Raw genomic sequence first — 21,620 nt, 5'->3', positions numbered from 1 at the left:
ACTTTTCGGGGGTTTCTACTGACCTGGCAGCACAGGAGCTTTGTAATTGCGAAATGGCCTCCATCCTCCATTCCAGCCTCTAAATGGCGCTCTGTCCCTTTGGTGACTTGCCCTGTGCCCATATGGCACATTATGCCCACATTTGGGGTATTTTCGTACTCAGGGGAATCTACCCTACACGTTTTGTGTTCATTTTCTTTTTTAACCCCTTGTGGAAATGGAAAAAATCAAGGCTAGACCAACATTTAGTGTAATTTTTGTAAAATTTTTACTCTAAATCATTAATCTTGTCTTGATTTTTTCATTTTCACAAGGGGCTAAAAGATAAAAAAAACAATAAATGTGTAGAGTAATTTCCCCTGAGTACGGAAATACCCCACATGTGGACATAAAGCGCCATGCGGGTGCAGGGTAAGCCTCCGAAGGGAAGGAGCGCCATTTGGTTTTTGAAGGCTGGATTTGGATGGAATGGATTTCGAGGGGCCATGTTGCATTCAAAAGGCCTCTGTGTTGCCAAAACAGTTGAAACCCCCCACAAGTGACCCCATTATGGAAACTTCACCCCTCAAGGAATGTAACAAGGGGTGTAGTGAGCATATGAACCCCACTGGTGATGGTCACAAATGTGGAACAATGTGGCGTGAAAATGAAATATTACATTTTTTACACTATAATGTTGGTTTAGCCTTGAATTTATCATTTTCACAAGGGGTTAAAAGAGAAAAATACACACAATATGTGTAGAGCAATTTCCCCTGAGTCCGTAAATACCCCACATGTGGACATAAAGCGCCATGTGGGCGCAGGGCAAGCCTCCGAAGGGAAGGAGCGCCATTTGGATTTTGGAGGTTGGATTTGGCTAGAATGGATGATGAACGCCATGTCGCATTTACAGAGCCCTCGTGCTGCCAAAACACTGGAAACCCCCCACAAGTGACCCCATTCTGGAAACTGTACCCCTCAAGGAATCTAACAAGGGGTGCAGTGAGGATATGGACCCCTTGATGACGGACACATTTGTGCCATGAAAGTGAAAAAATGAAATTTTTTACTTTTACGTCACATTGTTCCACATTTGTGCCCGTCACCAGTGGGGTCCATATGCTCACTTTGCCCCTTGTTAGATTCCTTGAGGGGTGTAGTTTCCAGAATGGGGTCACTCGTGGGGGGTTTCCAGTGTCTTAGCAGCACGAGGGCTCTGTAAATGCGACATGGCCCTTGAAATCCTTTCCAGTGAAATTCAGCTTCCAAAAGCCAATTGGCACTCCTTCCCTTTGGAGGCTCGTCCTGCGCCCCTTGGCACTTTATCGCCACATGTTGGGTATTTCCGTACTCGGGAGAAACTGCGCTACACATTTTGTGTCTTTTTTTTCCTCTTATCCCTTTAAGAAAATGAAAAATTTAAGGCTAGAACAAAGTTTTAGTGTAAAAAATAAATTTTTCTTTTTTCACGCCATATTGTTCGGAAAATCTGTGAAGCACCTGTGGGGTCCAAATGCTCACCGCACCCCTTGTTACATTCCTTGAGGGGTGTAGTTTTCTAAATGGTGTCCCTTTAGGGGTCTTTTTCAGGTTTTGGCACCCCAGAGCCTCTGCCAACCTGAAGTGGTACAGTCAAAAATGACCAAATATAACGGAGGCATTGAAATTCACTAGGCGCTCCCTTATATCTGAGGCTTGTGGTTGCGTCAAATAGCGCAATAGGGCCACATATGGGGTATTTCTATAAACTGCAGAAATGGGGCAATAATTATTGCGGTGCATTTCTCTGGTAATAGGTTTATAATTATGAAAAATATTGGATTACAATAAAATCTCTGCACAGAAAATTAAAATTTTCAAATTTCTTACACACTTGGCTTTTATTTCTGTGACTCCCCTAAAGGGTTAAAACACTTTCTGGATATGCTTTTGCAGAGTGTGGGGGGTGCAGTTTCTGAAATGGGGTGCTTTGTGGGGCTTTCTAACATACAGGCCCCTCAAATACACTTTAAACCTGAACAGGTCCCTAAAAATATCTGATTTTGAAATTTTACTGAAAATTTGGAAATTTGCTGCTAATGTTTTAAGCTTCCTATTGTCTAAAAAAAATGAAAGATCGTTTAATAAATGTCGCCAACATAAAGTAGACATGTTGCTTATGCTATTTAATATATAATTTATGTGGTATAACCACTTTCTGTATAAGCAAAAAAGTTTCAAAGTTGGAAAAATGCATTTTTTTTACAATTTTTCACGATATTTGTTTTTTTTTCATAAAGATTTGTTATAAGTATCGACTCCAATTTACCAGAAATGTAAAGTACAATATGTCACGAGAAAACAGTCTCAGAATCAGCCGGATAGGTAAAAGCATCCCGAAGTTATTAATGAATAAAGTGACACTGGTCATATTCATAAAATTTGTCTCTGTCATTAAGGCCATTTCAGGCTCTGTCCTTAAGGGGTTAAACTGATTCCATACATATGTACTACTGTACTAAAGCTCTACCGTACTGATACACTCAAAAACTTCTAGAAACACCATCCTGCACCCATTGACATACTTATTGCATTTAAACAATTGTTAAAGTGTATCAGTACTTACTAACACCCCCCCCCCCCCCCCCAAAGCAGGTGGTAATGTTTTATTGCCGACAGTAAATCCTTCCCAGTCCTGTGACTCAAAATCTGCATGGTGCTGTGGTTGGAGTGAAAAATGTTTTTTTATTTATGAGCAGCAGTGTCAATGAGGATTGGTCTAGGGTATCTGTGCCCTAGACCTGCAACGCCTCTCCTCCTTATTCCTCCCACTTCCCTTATTCCTCCCTTGATGTGAGTAACATCAGGACAGGCACAGATACATCATTTACACGCCATGGAAAGGAGTTCCATAATTTTGACCCTAATGTGTTAACTTTTCATGGTTTGTGAAAAAGAGAAAGAGGGGGGCTATTTGGACTATCTACTTCTGAAAGAAGAGCGCTGCTGAACTTTTAAGTTAAAAAGTTTAATACATCATACTCATCTTTTCTAACAGGCCTATCAGGTTTCCTAATTTGATCAACCAACAACCCCCCCCCCCCCCCCAAATAAAGAACTTAGACATGTAGCATGCAGGCATTGGTTGGTGACTGGTTCACCCAACTCTACCTGCACTTTCCTAATCAACCCCTTCAGGACCAAGGACCTAACTGTACAACCTTTATTGCTGTAGGTTCCTGCTCAAGGATGTACAGTTACGTCCTGGGATTAAACTGGCTCAGGACCTGCACCCGTGCCATCCTGTGGTGGGTCTCGGCTGTCAGTGATGTGCTGCGACCTGAGCCAGGCACGGATTGCAGCAGTTAACCTTACAGGGGCTGCAATCAGGCTGATCGCAGCACCTAACGTGTAGAATAGGGGGAGAATCTTCTTTCTATTCCCATCGGGGCTGTCGAGAGGTGATTTCTCAGCCCCGATGGTTGCTACGTCCTTTCCTCCTGAGGGGTTAAGCACCGAATGCTAGCGGTGGTTAGTGGCATAAGGAATAAGTTTAAGTGTCTTGGTCCCTGACAAGGGTTCTGGCCTGAACAAGGCCCTGGCTTCAATGCAGCAGGAACTGTGCTGCGGGTTACCACTCAAGGACGTACAGTTACGCTCTGGGATTAAACTAGTGCAGGAGCTCCGTCCGTGCAATCCTGTGGTGGGTCTCGGCTGTCAGTGATCTCCTGTGAACTGCTCCAGTTGCGGATTGCAGCAGTTATCCCTATAGGTGCTGCAATCAGGCCAATCGCAGCACCTAATGTGTAGAATAGAGGGATAATCTTCTGTCTATTCCTATCGGGGCTGTGCAGAAGCGGTCGCTCAGCCCCGATTGTTGCTATGGCACCAGGAGGCTTCCCTGAAGCCTCCTGTTTCACAACTGCAGTGGCTGACCAGGCTAAGGCACATTACAGTGAAATGCAGATTAAATAGTGATATCCCCATGGTGGGACAGTAAAATAAAGTTTAACAGTAAATAAAACATACACACAAATAAGTAAATGAATAAAGTGCACAACACATAAAATCCCCATAGTCCCCAATGCAATTATAAATGTAAAAATAACTAAATAAATAAAAAAGTATTCATATTCAGTATTGTCGAGTGTGTAATGACGCTAGCAATAAAATTACTACATAACTAAACCTGCACGGTGAACGCAGCGGGAAAAAAAAATTTCCCTAGGTTTGTCATTTTTTCATGAAATGTGGACATTTTTCACACAAAAAATGTATGGATATCGGCCAAATTTTACCACTAACCTAAAGTACAAGGTATAACCACATAAAGTGAGACTGGTCAGATTTAAAAAAATTGGCTATAGTCCTCAAGGCACTATCCGGACCGGTCCTGAAAGGGTTAATACAACAATATGTATTAATTAGAGATGAGCAAACCGAACCTGTGGAACCCTGGTTGGGTAACAGTCTTTTTGGCCTAGTTAAATTGAACCTTTAAATAATGACTTTAAAAAGGTTTTTAAGATGTTTTAGGAAAGTGGCATGAGCATGGGATTATCCCTAATCATTTTTGTCAGTATTATTACAGCTCAAAGTCAGACCCTATTCATGACTACTGCCCTTCCATATACTGCAATGTAGCAGGTTTGTCCAAAGCATGAGAAGAACTAAGACCCACCTCCCCTCAAAGCATAAAGGCTTACAAATGTCCCCACTGCTCCGGAGCTCAGGGGACTTATGTAGAGGCGAATTTCCTCTAAACAAATCCTGTACGCACAGAGCCAGTCAGTGTGAAAAATCTGAAACCTACTCCAGCTCAGAGCTGGCGTAGGTTTCAGTATAATTTCCCCCCCGGAAAAATTATAAACGCGGCGCACGCAGAGGCTGCGCTCCGGCTGCGTGCTGCCGCACCCCCTGTAAAGCCCCCTCTCCACCCCCCTGGCGAGGTGGCACAGATCGGCCCAATGCAAATTAAATATTCTCAAAAAGACCTTTTGCAATTTTCCGCCGATTGGGCTAATCTGAGCCTAAAAAAACGCATTTGCACCTTTAATACATGTCCCCCAAAAAGTTTACAAAGACCAGAACCAAAATTCTTTAGTAACTGCCAATCGGGATCTGCCAGAACATTCTAAGCTATCTATAGTGAGATGTGTACCTTCTCCTTCTGCCCCTCTACTCGCAGGGGGGGAAGCATACTATCCAGTTGCGGCTACCAGATGGAGCAAGCAGAGGAACATCAGAGCAGTCAGTATGGAAAACCTCATGTTTAAAGTGACTGTATCACCAGGCCCAGGCTGAATCACTGGAGGCGGGACGACCCACCCTTAGTGGGAAGAAACTCCAGCCCCTCCATAACGTGACTCCATTAGAATCAATGGAACCCTATCATAGAGGGGCTAGGGTTTCCTCCCACTAAGGGTGGGTCGGCCCGCCTCCAGTGCTACAGCCTGGGCCTGGTGGTACAGTCACTTTAAAGGTGCTGCCACTTTGAAGTGTCCACTGCTTTCCTGGGCAAAAACTTAATTGTACACCACTGATCCACCACGTCCACTGCTGTCCTAAAAGAAAGCATCATTTTACAACACTCATCCACCAATACATTGAATACTATCAGCTACAGACAGCTTCAGTGCTGTAACATGTGTCAGGTAACAAGAGATGTGCATCTGGTGGTACAGCTTTGTACACTAACAATGGCATCAGCCGCACCAGGGAGCAGAGTTTAAAGGACAACTCCCGCGGGACCCCCCCCCCCAAAAAAAAAAATACAGACACACATAGACACCATACTCACCATCCCATCGGTGACGATCGCCACTCGATTCGCCCTCCTTCCGCCTCTCTGTCACCGCCGTCTGCCGTCCAGCGATGTCTCTCACTTCCGGGTCCAGGGGATGGAAAAAGCTGCCATTGCGCTTGGGCACCGGCAGCCTTTTCATTGGCTGGAGCGCATCACATGACTTCCAGCAGGCTCAGCCAATCAGGGCTGAGCAAGCTGGAAGCCATGTGATGCGCTCCAGCTAATAAAAAGGCTGCTGGTGTGCATGTGCACCAGCAGCCTTTTCTATCCCATTCACTTTCCATGAAGACGCCGAGGAGGAAGAAGACCCGGACCGCCCCCTGGCTCTGATGTCGTTGTCACAAAATGACGCCCGGGAGAAGAGGACTGTGACGACCGTAATAGGTAATGTATAATTTCTTTAACTTCCGGGGGGGGTCGAAAGTGGGGGAAGGGGGCCAGACCGGGTATTTAACCACATTACAAAGTTATATAACTTTGTAATGTGTGTTAAATAAGCAAAAAAAAAATTGGGGGAGTTGTCCTTTAAGGGGCAGCTGGTCAGATTTGCTGAAGCAGGTGACCCCCAGGTCACTACCCTTAGTTTGGCTTGCTAATGGCTGGAGAGGTGCAGCAGGAGACACGTAGGCAGACAGGCATGATTGCAGCTTAACCCATGGCTGGAACTTGGGCAGGAGTCACGGACAGCTGGGACCACACAGCAAGGTTGCAATAGCAAAGGTTCCAACAGGAGAGCCAGGTGAACCCAGGGATTAAATAATGAAAGGATGCACTGGCCAGACAATGGAGGAGAGGTGCAGGATGTGGATCTGAAAGTCACCCTGCAGAGCAGGAGCGATGGCCAAAGCATTGCCCAATATGGTGAAAGTGAAATCCCTGCTTGAGGATTAACATTTTTTGCTTTATGAAATTGTCCCTCTTTTTTCACTAGAAAAGCTCCTGCTGCCTCTTGAACTTATACTCTGTATAATAATATAACTGCAAACCTTCTCCTATTATAATGCGGTTCATTTTGGTTCGCTTTGTTTCGAACCCGAACTTCATGAGAAATTTACCGAACCATTCCAACCAAAATTTTGAAAAGTTTGCTCATCTCTTGTATTGATCACAAACCAATATACTATAATATTTACCAGACTAGTATGTCTTGGAGATTATGTCCACAAAGATGAACAGTTTCTAGGTTGCAGGCAGAAGTTTCCTAACAACAAACACATGCGCTGTAAATGTCGATTCTGGCATCACGAATTCTAAGTTCGAAGACATGCGCGAGATTTTTGTAATGATCACGCCACGATTAAAACCATTTCACTTAACATTCTGGTTGGAACTAAGACTCTTTTTGTTCACCTTGCATTTTGAACAAATAAATAAAATTATCTTCACCTTGAACTTGAGAGTTCTGTGGTTCACTTACATCCCTGAGCCCAAGCCGACACTTGTCTGACGTCTTACAGTGTCTCTTGGACCACTGGTCCATCCCCCGCCCAAGCCTAAACCTCTTAGTGGTAGCAAACTGGTAGCCCCTCACAGAAAAGTCAAGATCCCTGAATTAGGGTGTAGGGGTAAAAAACAGAATGTCTACTTAGTCAGCTTTTTAACCCTTGAGTGTGACCAAAATGGCTTGACACCCATTGCCCAATAGCCATTTAAAGAGCTTCATTACCCAAAATTGTTCTGTCTTTGGAGCAATGATTATCCCATTCTGTGATATCATCGGAATTATTTGGATGTGACTTTTTTCACCAACACTGTGACTGTCCTGAATTGATCTACTGTATGTGTCATATCAAAATGGCTTCTGGTGACTATTCATGAACCTCTTGTAATATAGTTCAGAAGTATTCACTCCAAATGATTGTTGAGTTCCATTCAAACAATTTGATGTTGCACTTCTGCTGGTCACTGAGCGGGAGGCATACACAGCTCTCTGCTCAGTTACAGTCACTGCAGTGGGACTTAGCATGGCCGGCCCAGGAAATGCTGTACATCTGCAGGGACTCCTGTCCTTCTTCTTATACATTGTGATTCTCCTGAAATGATCAGGTCGATCAGGTAATGGTATATATTATGCTGAATCAAATTGGACAGAGACCTCAGAAATAAAGATGGAAAATACTTTATTAAGTAAGAAAATTCAGCTAAATGACCACAAGAAAATATTTAATAAACTAATTATATCCCATATAATGATAATACAAGGAGTGGAGGAAGAGCTGATATACTATAAAGCACAATCACAATATGAGAATCCATCACATTGAATGGTTAATCTCTCGTTGTATGAGCTGTAACTTTTAGCAAAAAAAAAAAAAAAAATGCAATAAATAACAAAACCTATACAGCTACTATAAATCAGTTTTTATTTTATTTGGAAAAAAAATAAAAAAAAAAGAAGCAAAAGAGACTCTATAGATAACTGTGTCTCTTACACTGCTCAGACTATATAAGACTGTACAAGGCTGAAGGCTTCACTTCACATCAGCTGCACCCAGATCTGTGTCTGATCTTTTCATTGAATATTATACTTTATAATCCAGGAATGGTCTGTACATCTCTCTATATTATAATATTATGTCTCTCTATCATCTCACCATCTCAGTGCCAATCTATAAGCAGCGATTCACCATGTTATATGAAGAAAAAACAGACTTTATTTAATGCCAGATATGTCCAGGATGGAGACCTTATTATGGGGGGGATATTCACTGTGAGTTTTTATGATTATGATTCAAGCATTCATCTAATGTACAATTCATCCTTTTGTACCATGTAAGTACACTGTGCTTTTTTTTTTAAGAAAAACTGTGCTCATATTGCATTATGCAATATTGCCAGGCCTCTATTGTCCCGAAGGTTCCCGATTGCTGTCTTAGAGAATAAATGGAGTTCAGGCAACACTAAGCCCTTCATTCATTCCTGGGACAATAATATCCCCCTTCTCAAGGGCTGGTGGTGTCCCAGCTGTCAGACCACTAGCAATCAGCGTGTCATCCCTTGTCCTATGGATATGAGATACCAAGCAGAGATGGGAATACCCCTTTAAAAGGGGTATTCCACCCAACCATATCTTTTTATAAGTCGCTGCCCATGGTGAGACCAATAATTCCTTCCATGCTTGTTATTATTTATTCAGTCTCCTTTCCTCAGTTCTGAGTTGCTGCTTTCTTCTCCTCTCTCTTCTGCGAGGGCTGATGTAAATAAGTCCCTAACAGGTTTTATCTGCAACAATGTAGCTTTTTTGTAATGCCGAAAGGGTTAATCTGAGGTAAAATTGCCGATGAACTCACTGTGATTATGACTCCCGATATTACAGAGTTGCTACAAAGTTGCAGATAGGGACTTGTTTATATCAGCCATCTCGGAAGGTAGGGGGGGAGGAGTAGGAGGTGCAAAGAAAAGCTCACACACGGATTTTTGTGTCGTCAGCAGAAAGCAGCAGCTCAGAACTGGGGAGAGGAGACTGAATAGCTAATAACAAGTATGGTAGGTATTGTTAGTTTCACCATGGGCAGCTACATAGAAAAAGTTATGTTTGAGAGGAAGCTAATATATACAATGCTGGTTAGCTGTTACAGTAATATTAACATTAATTATTTTATTCAATCAATCATATGGATTTACCATTAAAGGGAACCTGTGACCCCCCGTGCCGGGACAGAGCCCGGCCGACCCTCCGCTGCAGACCCATATACTCACCCATTCCAACAAGTCCCGCTCCTGGACCCGCTGGAGCCGTCATTCTCTATGGGTGTCGGACTCATCTCTGGGAGAGCGCGCACGGTTTTGGACGGAGATATCTCGGTGGCGTGAGCAGGTCCAGGAATGGGATTTCTCATAAGCGGTGACTATATGGGTCTGCAGCCGGGGGGGGGGGGGGTGTCGGCCGGCACGGGAGGTGACAGGTCTCCTTTAATGTTTGTCTTCAAAGCTAAATTTTACTTTCTGCAGACCCGTGCCGCGATTTTACAGATATCTTGTGATATTTATTTTTGCCATTGAAGAGATTAATAAGAATCCGGATATTTTACCGAATACGACCCTGGGATACCATGTCTATGACTCGTGTAACAATGTGAATAATGCTGTAGACAATGTTCTGCAGGTTCTCTCAGGTTTTGGAGACACAATTCCTAATTACAATTGTAAGAAATTTGGAAACTTGGTCGGTGTTATCGGAGATATGAATCCAGATATATCATTAAACTTAGCACGTTTGTTAAGCATTTTGGGATACTCCCAAGTGAGTCGTATTACTACTACTACAATGACATGGACCACTTCATTCTGTTAATTTATTCTGGAGTTCTAAACAATATATTTTAACATAGAAACATAGAAGATTGTCGGCAGAAAAAGACCACTGGGTCCATCTAGTCTGCCCTTTTAGTATTTTCTTTCTTATTATCTTAGGATAGATAGACTGTATGTTTATCCCAGGCGTGTTTAAATTCTGTTATTGTGGATTTTTTTTTTTTTTTAATTATAACCCTTTAAGGATCCAGTCACTTTTACTTTTCAGGACATAGCCTTATTTATTAAATCTGAATAGTAGAGATGAGTGAATCGGGCTGAGCTTCTGGTTTGCACAAAGCTGAACCATCGGCTTTTGACTTATGCTGTCTTCCCGTTCCTTGAGGAAGGTGGAGACAGCCCGAGTCACACCTGGAAAACAGGGATGCAGCCTAGGTCGGCTTGTTCGCCGCCTGCCTTTGAATTCAATGCAGCTCTGCTCCGGGTGCCTGAAAAAGCTGGACATAGTCCTGGGAAACTTCTCCCAGGACTGCATTCAGTTTTTCCACGCACCCAGAGCTGAGCAGCATTGGAGCTATCACTGTAACTCCATTCATTCCTATTTTTGACCAGATCTGTCAGGAATCTGCAGTAGCCTGGTGTGAACTGGACCTGATGTTTTGTGTGCCACACCCGATTGCTTCTCAGCTTCCAGCTATGCATGAGTTAAGCTGAGAAGCTTCTGGACTTGATTTTACACCTGTGTTGTTTCTGTGATTGACGGGTTCCTCTGCCTGTCTGCAACCTGGAAAATCAGAGCGCCGGTCCAATGGGGATCCAGACCAGGCCCTTGGTTAGCATAAAACAAAGCTGAGGTTGAGTCCCAGCACTGGCTATTTCGGTTCATACCCTGATCCCAGCTTCCCCCCTTTCCTTTCCTGCGATCCCCTTACCTAATCCCTCTGCTTGCTCGACTCTGTTAACTGACCTCCCGCCTGACCTTTGACTATCCGATTGCCTTCTGACAATGTGCTGCGCTGCCCGTTTGGTTTTTGACTTGGCCTGTTTACTATTCTATATGGTGTTTGTCTGTTCGTCTCCTTTTGTGTCCCACATATTCAGTGCAGGGAACGTCTTTGTGGTGTTCCACGGCCGCCTAGGGCTGATTGAGGCAAGTAGGTAGGGACAGTGGGGTGGGTGCAGACCTAGGGCCCACTGTCTTGTCCTGTTCATATCCTCCAGTCCTGACAAGATAATTTTTTAAGTTTTTAACATTTTAAACAAGAAACACAATAGTGTTGGCAAACCACCAACACTGACACTTCCATCACAAATAAAGAAAGAAAAATTACTATCTTCAGTAACACAGAATATATATAGTCCTTTTGCCCTCACAGATTAAACGGATATCAAAGTATGTAGGTTATAGGTTTTTTTTAAAAAAAAAAACATAATGTAACTAGTACAATCATCAATCCAACATTAGAAGAAATATTTGACATGTCACTGAGACATGGGAACAGTAAATCGGTCAGGATCTGATTATTAAGACCATGACCGATCAGAAGAACCACCAAGGAGACAACCGTACTTCTATGCGTTCTTCTAATCAGTCGTGGCTTGAACACTCTAATGACAGATACATTTTAACAAATGCAAGTGATTCTGAGATTGTTTTGTGAAACATTGTACATTATATTAAAGAAAAAAAATATTGAAAATTCTGTGAAAATTTGCCAAAATTAGCATTTTCAGAAAGGTTTAATTTTCTGCGTATAAGAATAATGGCCATGCCACATAAAAGAGCTAATAATTAACATTTACAATATATCTGTGTTATGTTGTTATCATTTGATAAGCATTCTTTTTAGGTCATTTGAAGGCTTAGAAATCTAGCAAACAATTTTCTAATAGTCATGATAAAGGTAAAAAATAATAATAATAATTTTACGAGGACGAACTCACTAACTACCAGAGTATCCTGGAGTGCAAACAGCATCACTGCCAGGATATACAGGTAGATTCTGGAGAGGGATGGAGTTAAACAGGCAACTGTTCTTCTTATACTAGAAATGTACTTTTTGTTTTTATGTATTAGATATATTGTCAAATAGCACATTTATCACTTATGGTGTACTATATGTTTATGATACAGTAGAAGATGCTGAGTCTTCTTTGTTCCTAAAATTTTATGTTATTCAGATCAGTTATGGTGCGGTTGATCCTATACTCAGCAATGTAAAACTCTTTCCATCCTTCTTCCAAGCACTTCCCAATTACTCAACCCAACTCCAGGCAATTGTTCAGTTACTCAGACATTATAACTGGACGTGGATCGGTGTTATTACATCTGATGATGATGTGGGGGAGAAGCAGAGCTATGAACTAAAGACAATGGCGGCTAAATATGATATCTGTGTTGAGTATATTATTAAAATTTATGATGAAAGGGAAAATAGTAAAAACGAAAAACTAAACTTACGGATCCTTAACAGCTCAACTTCTCAAGTCGTTGTAATCTGCGGAAAATTTACTGTTTGTATTGCATATTTCATTGAAATACAATTCAGAAAAGCTCATGAGAAGACATTCATTGTACCAGTAGGATGGAATTCCCACATGATAATTCCCAAAACAAGAAAACCAACATTTCATGGGAGTCTGGTGTTTTCTCCTCATTCTAAGAAGATACCACATTTGAAAAATTTCTTAAACAATATCAGCCCAATAAATCGTCCAAGGGACATTTTAGTGGAGAACATCTTGGCCTATACTTTTCGATGCTTAACCTCATTTCCGGATCTTAATAAAATTCTCGATCACCAGCAGCTTCGTGAATGCAACAGATCTATAAAATTAAGTGCACTTCGATCCAATCTCTATGACAATGAGAGTTTTGGTGTCACTTATCTAGTGTATAAAGCGGTCTATGCCATGGCCCATTCTCTACATGAGATGCAATCACATCTGCTTAGAAACAGCAAAGACAAAGAATTTCAAGTTCACATGAAAAAAGTAAGAAACACATGAAAAATATCTGTAGGATTTATTGCTAAGAAAAGTTGTTTCCCCCTGTATTGCATTGCATTGATTCATTCACTAAATCAGTGATCTGTTAGTATAGCCTGCCTATTACAGAATGTAGCAGAAGAATAAACATGTGAGCCATAAAGACCTACGTCGGGCCTTGGGCTGTCATGACAATTTATTGCAGGTAACCAATTTATCCTGTTTTTCCACCAACAATGAGCATTTCCACAGCATGTTGCTGTCATCTTTCACAGCAGCATTTTAACAGTTAAAATGCCGACAACGGAGATTACTCTGTTCCAGCTATTAGCGGAAGCCACTGGGTACGTAGTGGGTTTGTCTCCTCAGCCTGTTCTATACAATCTTAGGCTATGGTAACACAGCATATTTTTTAGTATTTCTATAGCCGTTGTTGCCGATTGCAACAACGACCGTAGTTAATGCAAGAAAATACGTTGGCTGGGTGTCTATGGGATCCCGGCCGGAGCGTATACACATAGTATATGCTCCGGCCGGGACCCCTAGCAGTGCCCCAAACAAGTGACATGTCAAGTTTGCTGTCAGTGCACACTATGAAGCGAGCGGCTGCGGCCTCAAGCTTCATAGCGTGCAGTGGGGAGTTCTGATGTGGGCCCGCACGGATACGCCCGCATGAGAACTCTGTGGGCCGAAAGAACATCTGGACGGTACTGCAGTATTGGCCAGGATGATCTTTTCAGAGACTCGGCCGGATTACGGAACAGCTGGTCTCTTACGCCTTGTGAACATGGCCTCAAAGTGAATGAACCAGCAGGTATATTGCTTTAAGATCTTTACATGAAGAAACTGGTGCTGGCTCGGGGATGCCAATGCCGTTGTGCTTATTTTAGAACCGTGGTCTTGAACGGCGCTCTTCTATTCCCTGTCCCCGGCCCTGCCTGAAATACTGGAGGTGAGCCCGCCAGCCCCCAATGTGACGTCTTTTCCTCCTCTCTGTGACAGGGTTCCATTATAATCAATGGAGCCGCGTCACAGAGGGGAGGAGTTTCATCAGGCTGAGGATGAGCCCCAACGCTTAAGGCTGGGCTGGTGACCAGGAATAGACTGGCACTGTGGGCGGGAACTGGGTGGCAATTCAAAGAAAGGACAGCAGCATTGGGATCCCCACACCAGCCAGTCTATTAATGTAAAGATCTTAACGCAATGTACATGCAGGTACATTCCCTTTAACAACACCATGGTGTATAGTTATGTTATGATGCTTTAAGAAGTTATTGGGTTCTAACAGACACAGCGCTTGCCACGCTCAGGAGGACGCCAGGAGCACTCCTGCCCAGGACTACCCACAGCGACGTTGAAAAAGACCCGAGTAGGGTCGAAACGTCCTCAGTCGCCTCTACCAATATAACTAATTACGTGCATCATTTATTGCATATATACCTGGCTTTGTTCCTATCACGCTGTAAATAAACTTTTGATCACTGCTGCATGAAAGAGTGCTACGGAGTCTTTCTATTACTATTGGGTTCTAACAGGTTCCACCATTTGTATGCTATTTTACTGGGAATAAGAATTACAGCATGCTGAAGAATTTTTGTCTAACATTTTTGTAAGTAATGAGGGTTATACAGTGACCAGTTGATGTGTTCTCTGATCACAGTCATTTAGTTTTTTTTTTTGTTTGTTTGTTTCTGGCCTGGGCACAACTATTACTGCAGAATCTGCTACAAAACATAATGGTTTCCTTGCTGGAGCACATATAGTTAAAGACCTTCTCTTTTTCCCAATTAAAATAGTGGGGAGCCAATAATGCTTATACTGTAAGTAAAGGGCTAGGCCTAGCAATTGGCAGCTGAATGGCCCCTCCCCAGAAGCTGATGACCTCCCTGCATCTTACACTTATTATTCTTCATTAAAACTTGTTAGGACCAGAAATATTCTTCAATACAACCTATAAATTATCCTCCAACTATGGACACCAGAAACCTGCAAGTCAGAAAAATAGGCAAGAGACACATCAGAAATATAGCCAGACAATGATGCTTCTCTAACATACAGTATAATATAGAATCATACTTTCACAGGTTGAAAAGCATGATACAATTTTTTTTTATTATTATTAGAAAAAAATATTTTCAGTTACTGTAAGCCTCATATAATATTTTGTCCCTTCTCCTAGTACCTAAGAAGAATTCATTTCAGAGATCCTCTCGGAGAAGATGTCCATTTAAATGAGAAAGGAGAATTCTCTTCTCTCTATCACATCCTTAACTATGCCTGTCCATTTACAGGAACATTGCTCCACAGAGTTGTTGGAAAATTTAACGCAACAGCGGAAGAAGGAGATCAGCTGGAAATCAACAATAACAAAATAGTTTGGAAAACTTCAGATGTAATGTATTACTTGTTCTAATAGGGCATTCACAATATATGGGCGGTGGATGGTGGCAGTAGGGGTGGTGGATGGGACTGGAAAGACACCAGGAGAACAGCCTCCTGGTGTCTATTCAGTGGAAACAGGCATAGGGTATATAAAATCTTCCCTTATCCATGCCTTTTCTATTTTGCCAAACTTGAGGTTTTCCACACTAAGGGTATGTCCGAACTAAGGAATTCTCACTGATAACTTGGCGCAGATTCCGTCACTCATTCCTGCGTGATCTCAGTTCACTCTCTGCCTGTCCTGTAGACTCCATTCTATGGTCAGGAAGATTCCGCCATCAGCGCAAAGAATAGAACTGTCCATTCTTTGGGCCTATTGCAGAATCTGCCTGACCATAGAATGGAGTCTATGGGATGGGCGGAGAGTGAAGCGAGGGCATATGGGAACGAGAGGCAGAATCCGCGCCAAAAAAAGCAATGTGGAGGCAGCACATCCAAAAAAAACGTTGCTTTAATCACACCAGTGCAATGTTTTGGCTCACACCAAAACGTTGCACTGGTGTGATTAAAGCAAAAAATATTTGGATGTGTTGCCTCCACATTGCTTCTTTGGATTGATATACATACCTGGGTCCGGTTCGGGGAGCCTAGCACCCATTTATTTCTATTTTTTTCTGGCACTGCTGGGACTTGTTGTTCTTTTAGAATCCTCGACAAGATATCCGTGAGAATTCCTTAGTGTGCCTATACTCTAACAGTCTTGTTTGCCTAGGAGTAGCACAGCACGGAACACCCTATTTGATGCACCACATGAGGTTGGACTAGACAAAAAGCCCAAGGTAAAATGGGTCAGTTTTTGCCACTAGTCAAATCTGTTTTACCATCAGTATTTGCTTAGCTTCTAGGTCTAATAGGTTCTGTACTAGACTTATCAAGGCTTATGTTACTCCTATACAACGGTAACACAATCCTTTATTATTCGTAATTAAAATGTCACACTGTGAACATAAAAATCAGACAAAGAGGAGTTAAAATTATTCATACACACAGGAAAGTGTTATCACTTCATAACTGAATGTTTAAAAAAGGAAAAAAAAAACACAGGGAACCTCAGCCCTGATGAAGCCGTGTTGACGGCAGAACTTATGGGGTGCTTCTCCTATATGACACCCCCCCCACACACACGCACACTTTATCCTTCACACATGGTCAAATTTTTTCATTGTTTTTTTTTTTTTTTTTTTTCCCGATTGATATTATTACTGCATTATTTTCCATCATTGTAATTATTTTTTCATTACTCTTCATCAATGTTGTGTTTAGGGGTCAGTTGTCAATGGAACTGCGTCACAGAGGGGAGGGGGTTTCCTCCCACTGGGGCCGGGACAGTGCTCTGTAATAGACCTTGCCGCGGTTAAGAAAAAAAAAAAAAAAAAAAGGACCACAGCACAGCCATCTCTGTGACTTTTCATAAGAAAAACAGAAAAGCAATATTCTGCTGGAGAAAAGCAATGTTCTGATGGTACATTCACTTTAACCCGGCCATGATCTTGTGAGGAGGCTGACTACTTTGTCTGCATCACTTTTTAATTTTGTATACTTTGACTAAATGAAATATTGTTTGGATGTGCTGCTCTTGTGTGCATACGCTTCTTCCTCTTTTTTAAATTGTGCAGTTTGTATGCATTTCTGCACTTTGTTGTATACTGTAGTGTGCTGCCCACATTCTTGCTTGTTTATTGTGTTTTTCCCCCAGACATTCTACTATTACAATCTCTAATTTATATCCCATTACTTGTAACAGATCCCAGTCTCTACCTGCTCTGATCAGTGTCCTCCGGGTTACAAAAGAATTATAAAGCCGGGAATATATAAATGCTGCTTTGAATGTTTAAAATGTTCAGAGGGAGAAATAAGCAATGAAACAGGTAAAGGTCTAACATAACTGTGTCTTCTACAGTAACTTTTAAAATATTTTTATAAGTGCCCATCAGGCGACTGGATCTTATGCCATGGAAAGGGGGCAAGTTTTTGCACAAACCTTATGGTTTCTGCAAAAATGTGACCTTTTCTTGGCATACACCGGAGGCACATTTAATAAATATGCCCCTAAGTCTGCATTTATTGAGAGAGTGATATTAATTATTGGAAAATTATCTTTAGCTTTACTGTTTCCTATTTTTTTGTAGACAGTGTCTCATGCCTAAAATGTCCTGAAGACCAATGGCCAAATGATTTAAATGAGTGTGTACCAAAACCTATTGAATTTCTGTCTTACAAAAATGACCTCACAGTTCTTATAGTCTCTATCATTTCTGTCATGTGCTTTTTCAAAACATCTACAATCTTGGGCATCTTCATTCTATTCCGAGACACTCCAGTGGTCAGAGCCAATAACCAAACCCTGAGCTTCCTCCTCCTGGTCTCCATCATGTTGAGTTTCCTCTGTGTATTCTTGTTCCTGGGTCGCCCTACACATGTCACCTGTATGCTCCGCCAGACTTCATTTGGGATCATCTTCTCAGTAGCCATTTCTTCTATTCTGGCTAAAACCATCATGGTCTACATGGCCTTCAAAGCCACCAAACCTGGAAGTCTTTGGAGAAAATTTATTGGTGTGAAAATCACAAACTGTGTTGTCTTCTTCTGTTCATTTCTTCAAGTGTTACTTAGTATCATCTGGTTATCTACATCTCCTCCATTCCCAGAACAGAACAGTCATTTATATCAAGACAAGATCATATTCCAGTGTAATGAAGGGTCAATGCTGGCCTTCTCCATACTCCTGGGCTATATGGGACTACTCGCTGCTGTTAGTTTCATTGTTGCTTTCTTGGCCAGAAATTTACCCGATAGTTTTAATGAAGCTAAAAACATTACATTCAGCATGCTGGTTGTGTGCAGTGTCTGGGTGGCTTTTATCCCGGCCTATATGAGTGTGACTGGGAAGAATACAGTTCTTGTAGAAATATTTGCTGTAATATCTTCCAGTATTGGTATTTTAGGCTGCATATTCTTCCCGAAATGTTATATAATACTGGTGAGACCAGAGTTAAATACAAAAAGTAGTTTGTCAAGATATCAAGACAAATAACACACTACGCTATTGTACAGATCTATCTGCCTTTTTCCATATGAAGAAAAAAAAAAAAAAAAAAAAAAAAAAAAAATATATATATATATATATATATATATATATATATATATATATATATCAGAGATAAGCAAACTTCCTGAAAGTTCATGTTCTACAGATCCCAAAAGATTGTAATTTAAATCCCGCTGCCTGGAAAAGGGGCTGGATATAGCCTATGGCTGTATACATGTTTTCCAGTCCTCGATCTCCACCCTCTCCAGGCTGTGGAATTCAAGAGCCACAAAGAATGGAGAGGCCCGACATTCCCTGTAGTTTTTGATTACATTTACCCACACTGTTGCAGGGATTTTATCTCTCTCCTCCATACGGATATTCTCCAGATCTTTCAGGGATTGTTGCTTTACAACATTGAATTACAACTCCCTTACAAAGACTGTCTATTGGATTGAGGTCTGTAAACTCCAGGATCTTGTTGTGTGTTTTGGGTCATTCAGGTCATCTTTAATGTTCTTACTAAGGGAAAGAGGTTGTTAGCCATAATCTCACAAATCATGGCCCCATCCTCCTTTCAGTATGGTACAGTTGTCTTGTCCCCTTTGCAGAAAAACACCCCCAAAGTATGTTTCCACTTCCAAGCTTTACGGATAAGCATGTGTTCTTAGAGCTGTACTTATCCCTCCTTATCCTTTAAACATGGCATGTGAAGTTGATACGAATAAGTTCTATTTTGGTCTTTTCTAGCCACATGTTCAGAAATGAGCAGAAATGATAGCCGGCAAGGAGAGTGCTATGAATCAGCTAATGTTTCCTTTTGTTAATAGTCAATACAGTCAATACAGAATGACTGCTGGAGACTGCCCCCCTGTAGTCCCTCTTATAGATGCCCCCCCCCAGTGTGTCCCCCATATAGATTTCCCCTTGTGTTGTCCCCCTTATAGATGGCCCCCTGTGTTGTTCTTTCTTAAAGATGCCCCCCTATGTTGTTCCCCTTGTTTTGTCCCCCTTATAGATGGCCCCCTATGTTATCCCCTTATAAATGCCCCCATGTTATCCCCCTCATAGATGCCCCCCATGTTATCCCCCTCATAGATGCCCCCCATGTTACCCCCTCATAGATGTCCCCAATGTTATCCCCCTCATAGATGTCTCCAATGTTTTCCCCCCTCATACTGGAAATGCCCCCAGTGTTATCCCCCTTATAGATGCCCCCAATGTTATCCCCCTCATAGATGACCCCAATGTTGTCCCCCTCATAGATGTCCCCCATGTTATCCCCCTCATAGATGCCCCCCATGTTATGCCCCTCATAGATGCCCACCTTATGTCCCCTCTTCTGTGCAAAGCAGATAAAAAAAAAACACAACTCACCTGACAACTCACTCCCCCGTCAAAGCTCTTTTCCCTGTGTTCTCCTGTAGGCTCGGTCTGGCCCCCAGCAGATGAGCGGCTTCCTGGCTCTGTCCCGTCCCATTCTCGGCTACACACGCACCAAGGAGCTCAGTGTGCACCAGGGCTGTTACTTCCGGTACAGGGAGCGCGTGTTAGAGAAGCTCCCTGTGCTGGAACTACCAGCCCCTGTTTGTGTGCTGCCGGGGACAGGACAGAGCCAGGGGGCCACTCATCAGCCAGGGGCCAGTCCCAGCCTTCCTCTTGTGATCTTGTGGCCTCGTGGGCCCCCCCTTGATAGCGGGACGGTCGCAGCGGTGACTGCTGTGATCGCGGTAGCTACACCATTGTATCCAGGTCAAATCAGGTTTGACTGTGGTTTGTTGGAAGGTGGTTTCCTTGACTCAAGACCCTTCCTTGGCTTGTTTGTTCCTACCAGGGAGAAGGTCTGGCTAGCTCACTGACGTTGAGAAACATGATGGTGTCTCTGCAGTATTTTTGCATAAAATTTATTGAGACATTGGCATCTTGTTGGGTTATACCTACCACTGGCTGCCTTTGATCTCCATGATGCTCCCTGCTGCTTCCCCCCGGGGGGCCTGGAATAGCTCGGTCCAGTCCTGGGAAACAGGGAGTAACTGGGAGAACACTAATACCACCACTTACTGATTCTGAATAAAACCCAATGTACAAATACTAATATCACCTTTTACAGTGAACATATGGAGGTAGATCCAAGCTCTACACAGGTTCCGCAGACCACTCAAACGGTTACAGTGCAGCTGCATCCAATGACTTACGGGAGACATCTTCTCTGAGTTAACCATCCCCTCTGATCGGAGTCGCTCACTCTTCCTTTTCTTCACCATCTTCTTCATCCCCCCTAAATATGACTTGTCACCTCAAAATCTACCAGATAAACATTTTAAGATCTTCCTATTTGTCCTATACAGCATTAGCCCCCTCTGTGCAGCTACAATATAGTGGCATACTGGCATGCACAAGCAAGAGCAATATAGGCGGGGATGACTTGATTATGTGCGCTATGAAGCTTGAAGTCTTGATGTGTGATAGCTACGCTAATGTTATAGCTGACTCTGGCCCCTGACAGTGTTGATTTAGTGTCAATAAAGTTTTGTTTTCCCACGTCATTCTTTATGTCATTAAGGAGGCGGTTTTACACTGCACACATGCGCAATGGGTCTGTTGGGAAGCTGCGACCATGTTTTGGGAGATCTGTTTTATGGGTGAGATATAATTCATGGTATTATGCAGTTATGGAAGCCAGTTACTTCAATTACAAGTGCGATATGTAGTGTGTTATTGAATTAGTACCTTTGTACATGTCGGTATCGTGGTACTGTGTTACCGTGTTCATCAGACAATGTCCTCTGTCTCTTGTGTTTTTAAATATTTTTATTGTGTATGTTTTGCACTTGTAGTTTTATGTACTAATAAAGATTAATTGTTTATACTTAAGGATACAGTTTATTTATTGTGGATGTGCCACCCATCTATGTACAGTATGATCCTTCCTTCCCTTCCCTTCCCCCCCTCCTTCCCTCCTTCCTTCTTTCCTCCCGTTTTCTCTATATGCAATATAGCATTAGGCCCCTCTGTGCATCACCAATATGGTATTAGGACCCCCTCACATGCTGATTCTATATAGTAGATGGCCCCCATATGCAGGTTTCCACACAATAGATGCTCCAACCACATGCTGCTCCAATAAAGCCATATAGTAGA

The 21,620-nt window shown here is 42.4% G+C and overlaps 1 protein-coding gene across 1 annotated transcript; it reads left to right on the top strand.

Moving 5' to 3' along the window:
* Positions 1-6,534: 6,534 nt before the first annotated feature.
* Positions 6,535-18,485, top strand: LOC138796528 (vomeronasal type-2 receptor 26-like). The gene is made up of 7 exons (XM_069976135.1): positions 6,535-6,634; positions 9,772-10,010; positions 12,203-13,015; positions 15,189-15,401; positions 16,150-16,230; positions 17,196-17,319; positions 17,581-18,485. Exons 1-7 carry the CDS (start codon positions 6,535-6,537, stop codon positions 18,483-18,485), a joined length of 2,475 nt encoding a protein of 824 aa, XP_069832236.1.
* The last annotated feature ends 3,135 nt before the right edge of the window (positions 18,486-21,620 follow it).

Source organism: Dendropsophus ebraccatus, chromosome 7 (assembly GCF_027789765.1).
Source record: "Dendropsophus ebraccatus isolate aDenEbr1 chromosome 7, aDenEbr1.pat, whole genome shotgun sequence".
Classification (NCBI taxonomy): Eukaryota; Metazoa; Chordata; class Amphibia; order Anura; family Hylidae; genus Dendropsophus; species Dendropsophus ebraccatus.
Note: the sequence above shows the minus strand (reverse complement) of the source record. Positions and strands in the feature narration are given on the sequence as shown.

What these genes read in the sequence shown, in the direction of transcription:
- LOC138796528 (XM_069976135.1), top strand. Translation starts at nt 6,535, where the DNA reads ATGCACTGGCCAGACAATGGAGGAGAGGTGCAGGATGTGGATCTGAAA. An exon ending in CATTGCCCAATATGGTGAAA is followed by an intron (nt 6,635 to 9,771) that starts GTGAAATCCCTG and finishes TTGCCATTGAAG; the next exon opens with AGATTAATAAGAATCCGGAT. An exon ending in GACTAGACAAAAAGCCCAAG is followed by an intron (nt 16,231 to 17,195) that starts GTAAAATGGGTC and finishes TACTTGTAACAG; the next exon opens with ATCCCAGTCTCTACCTGCTC.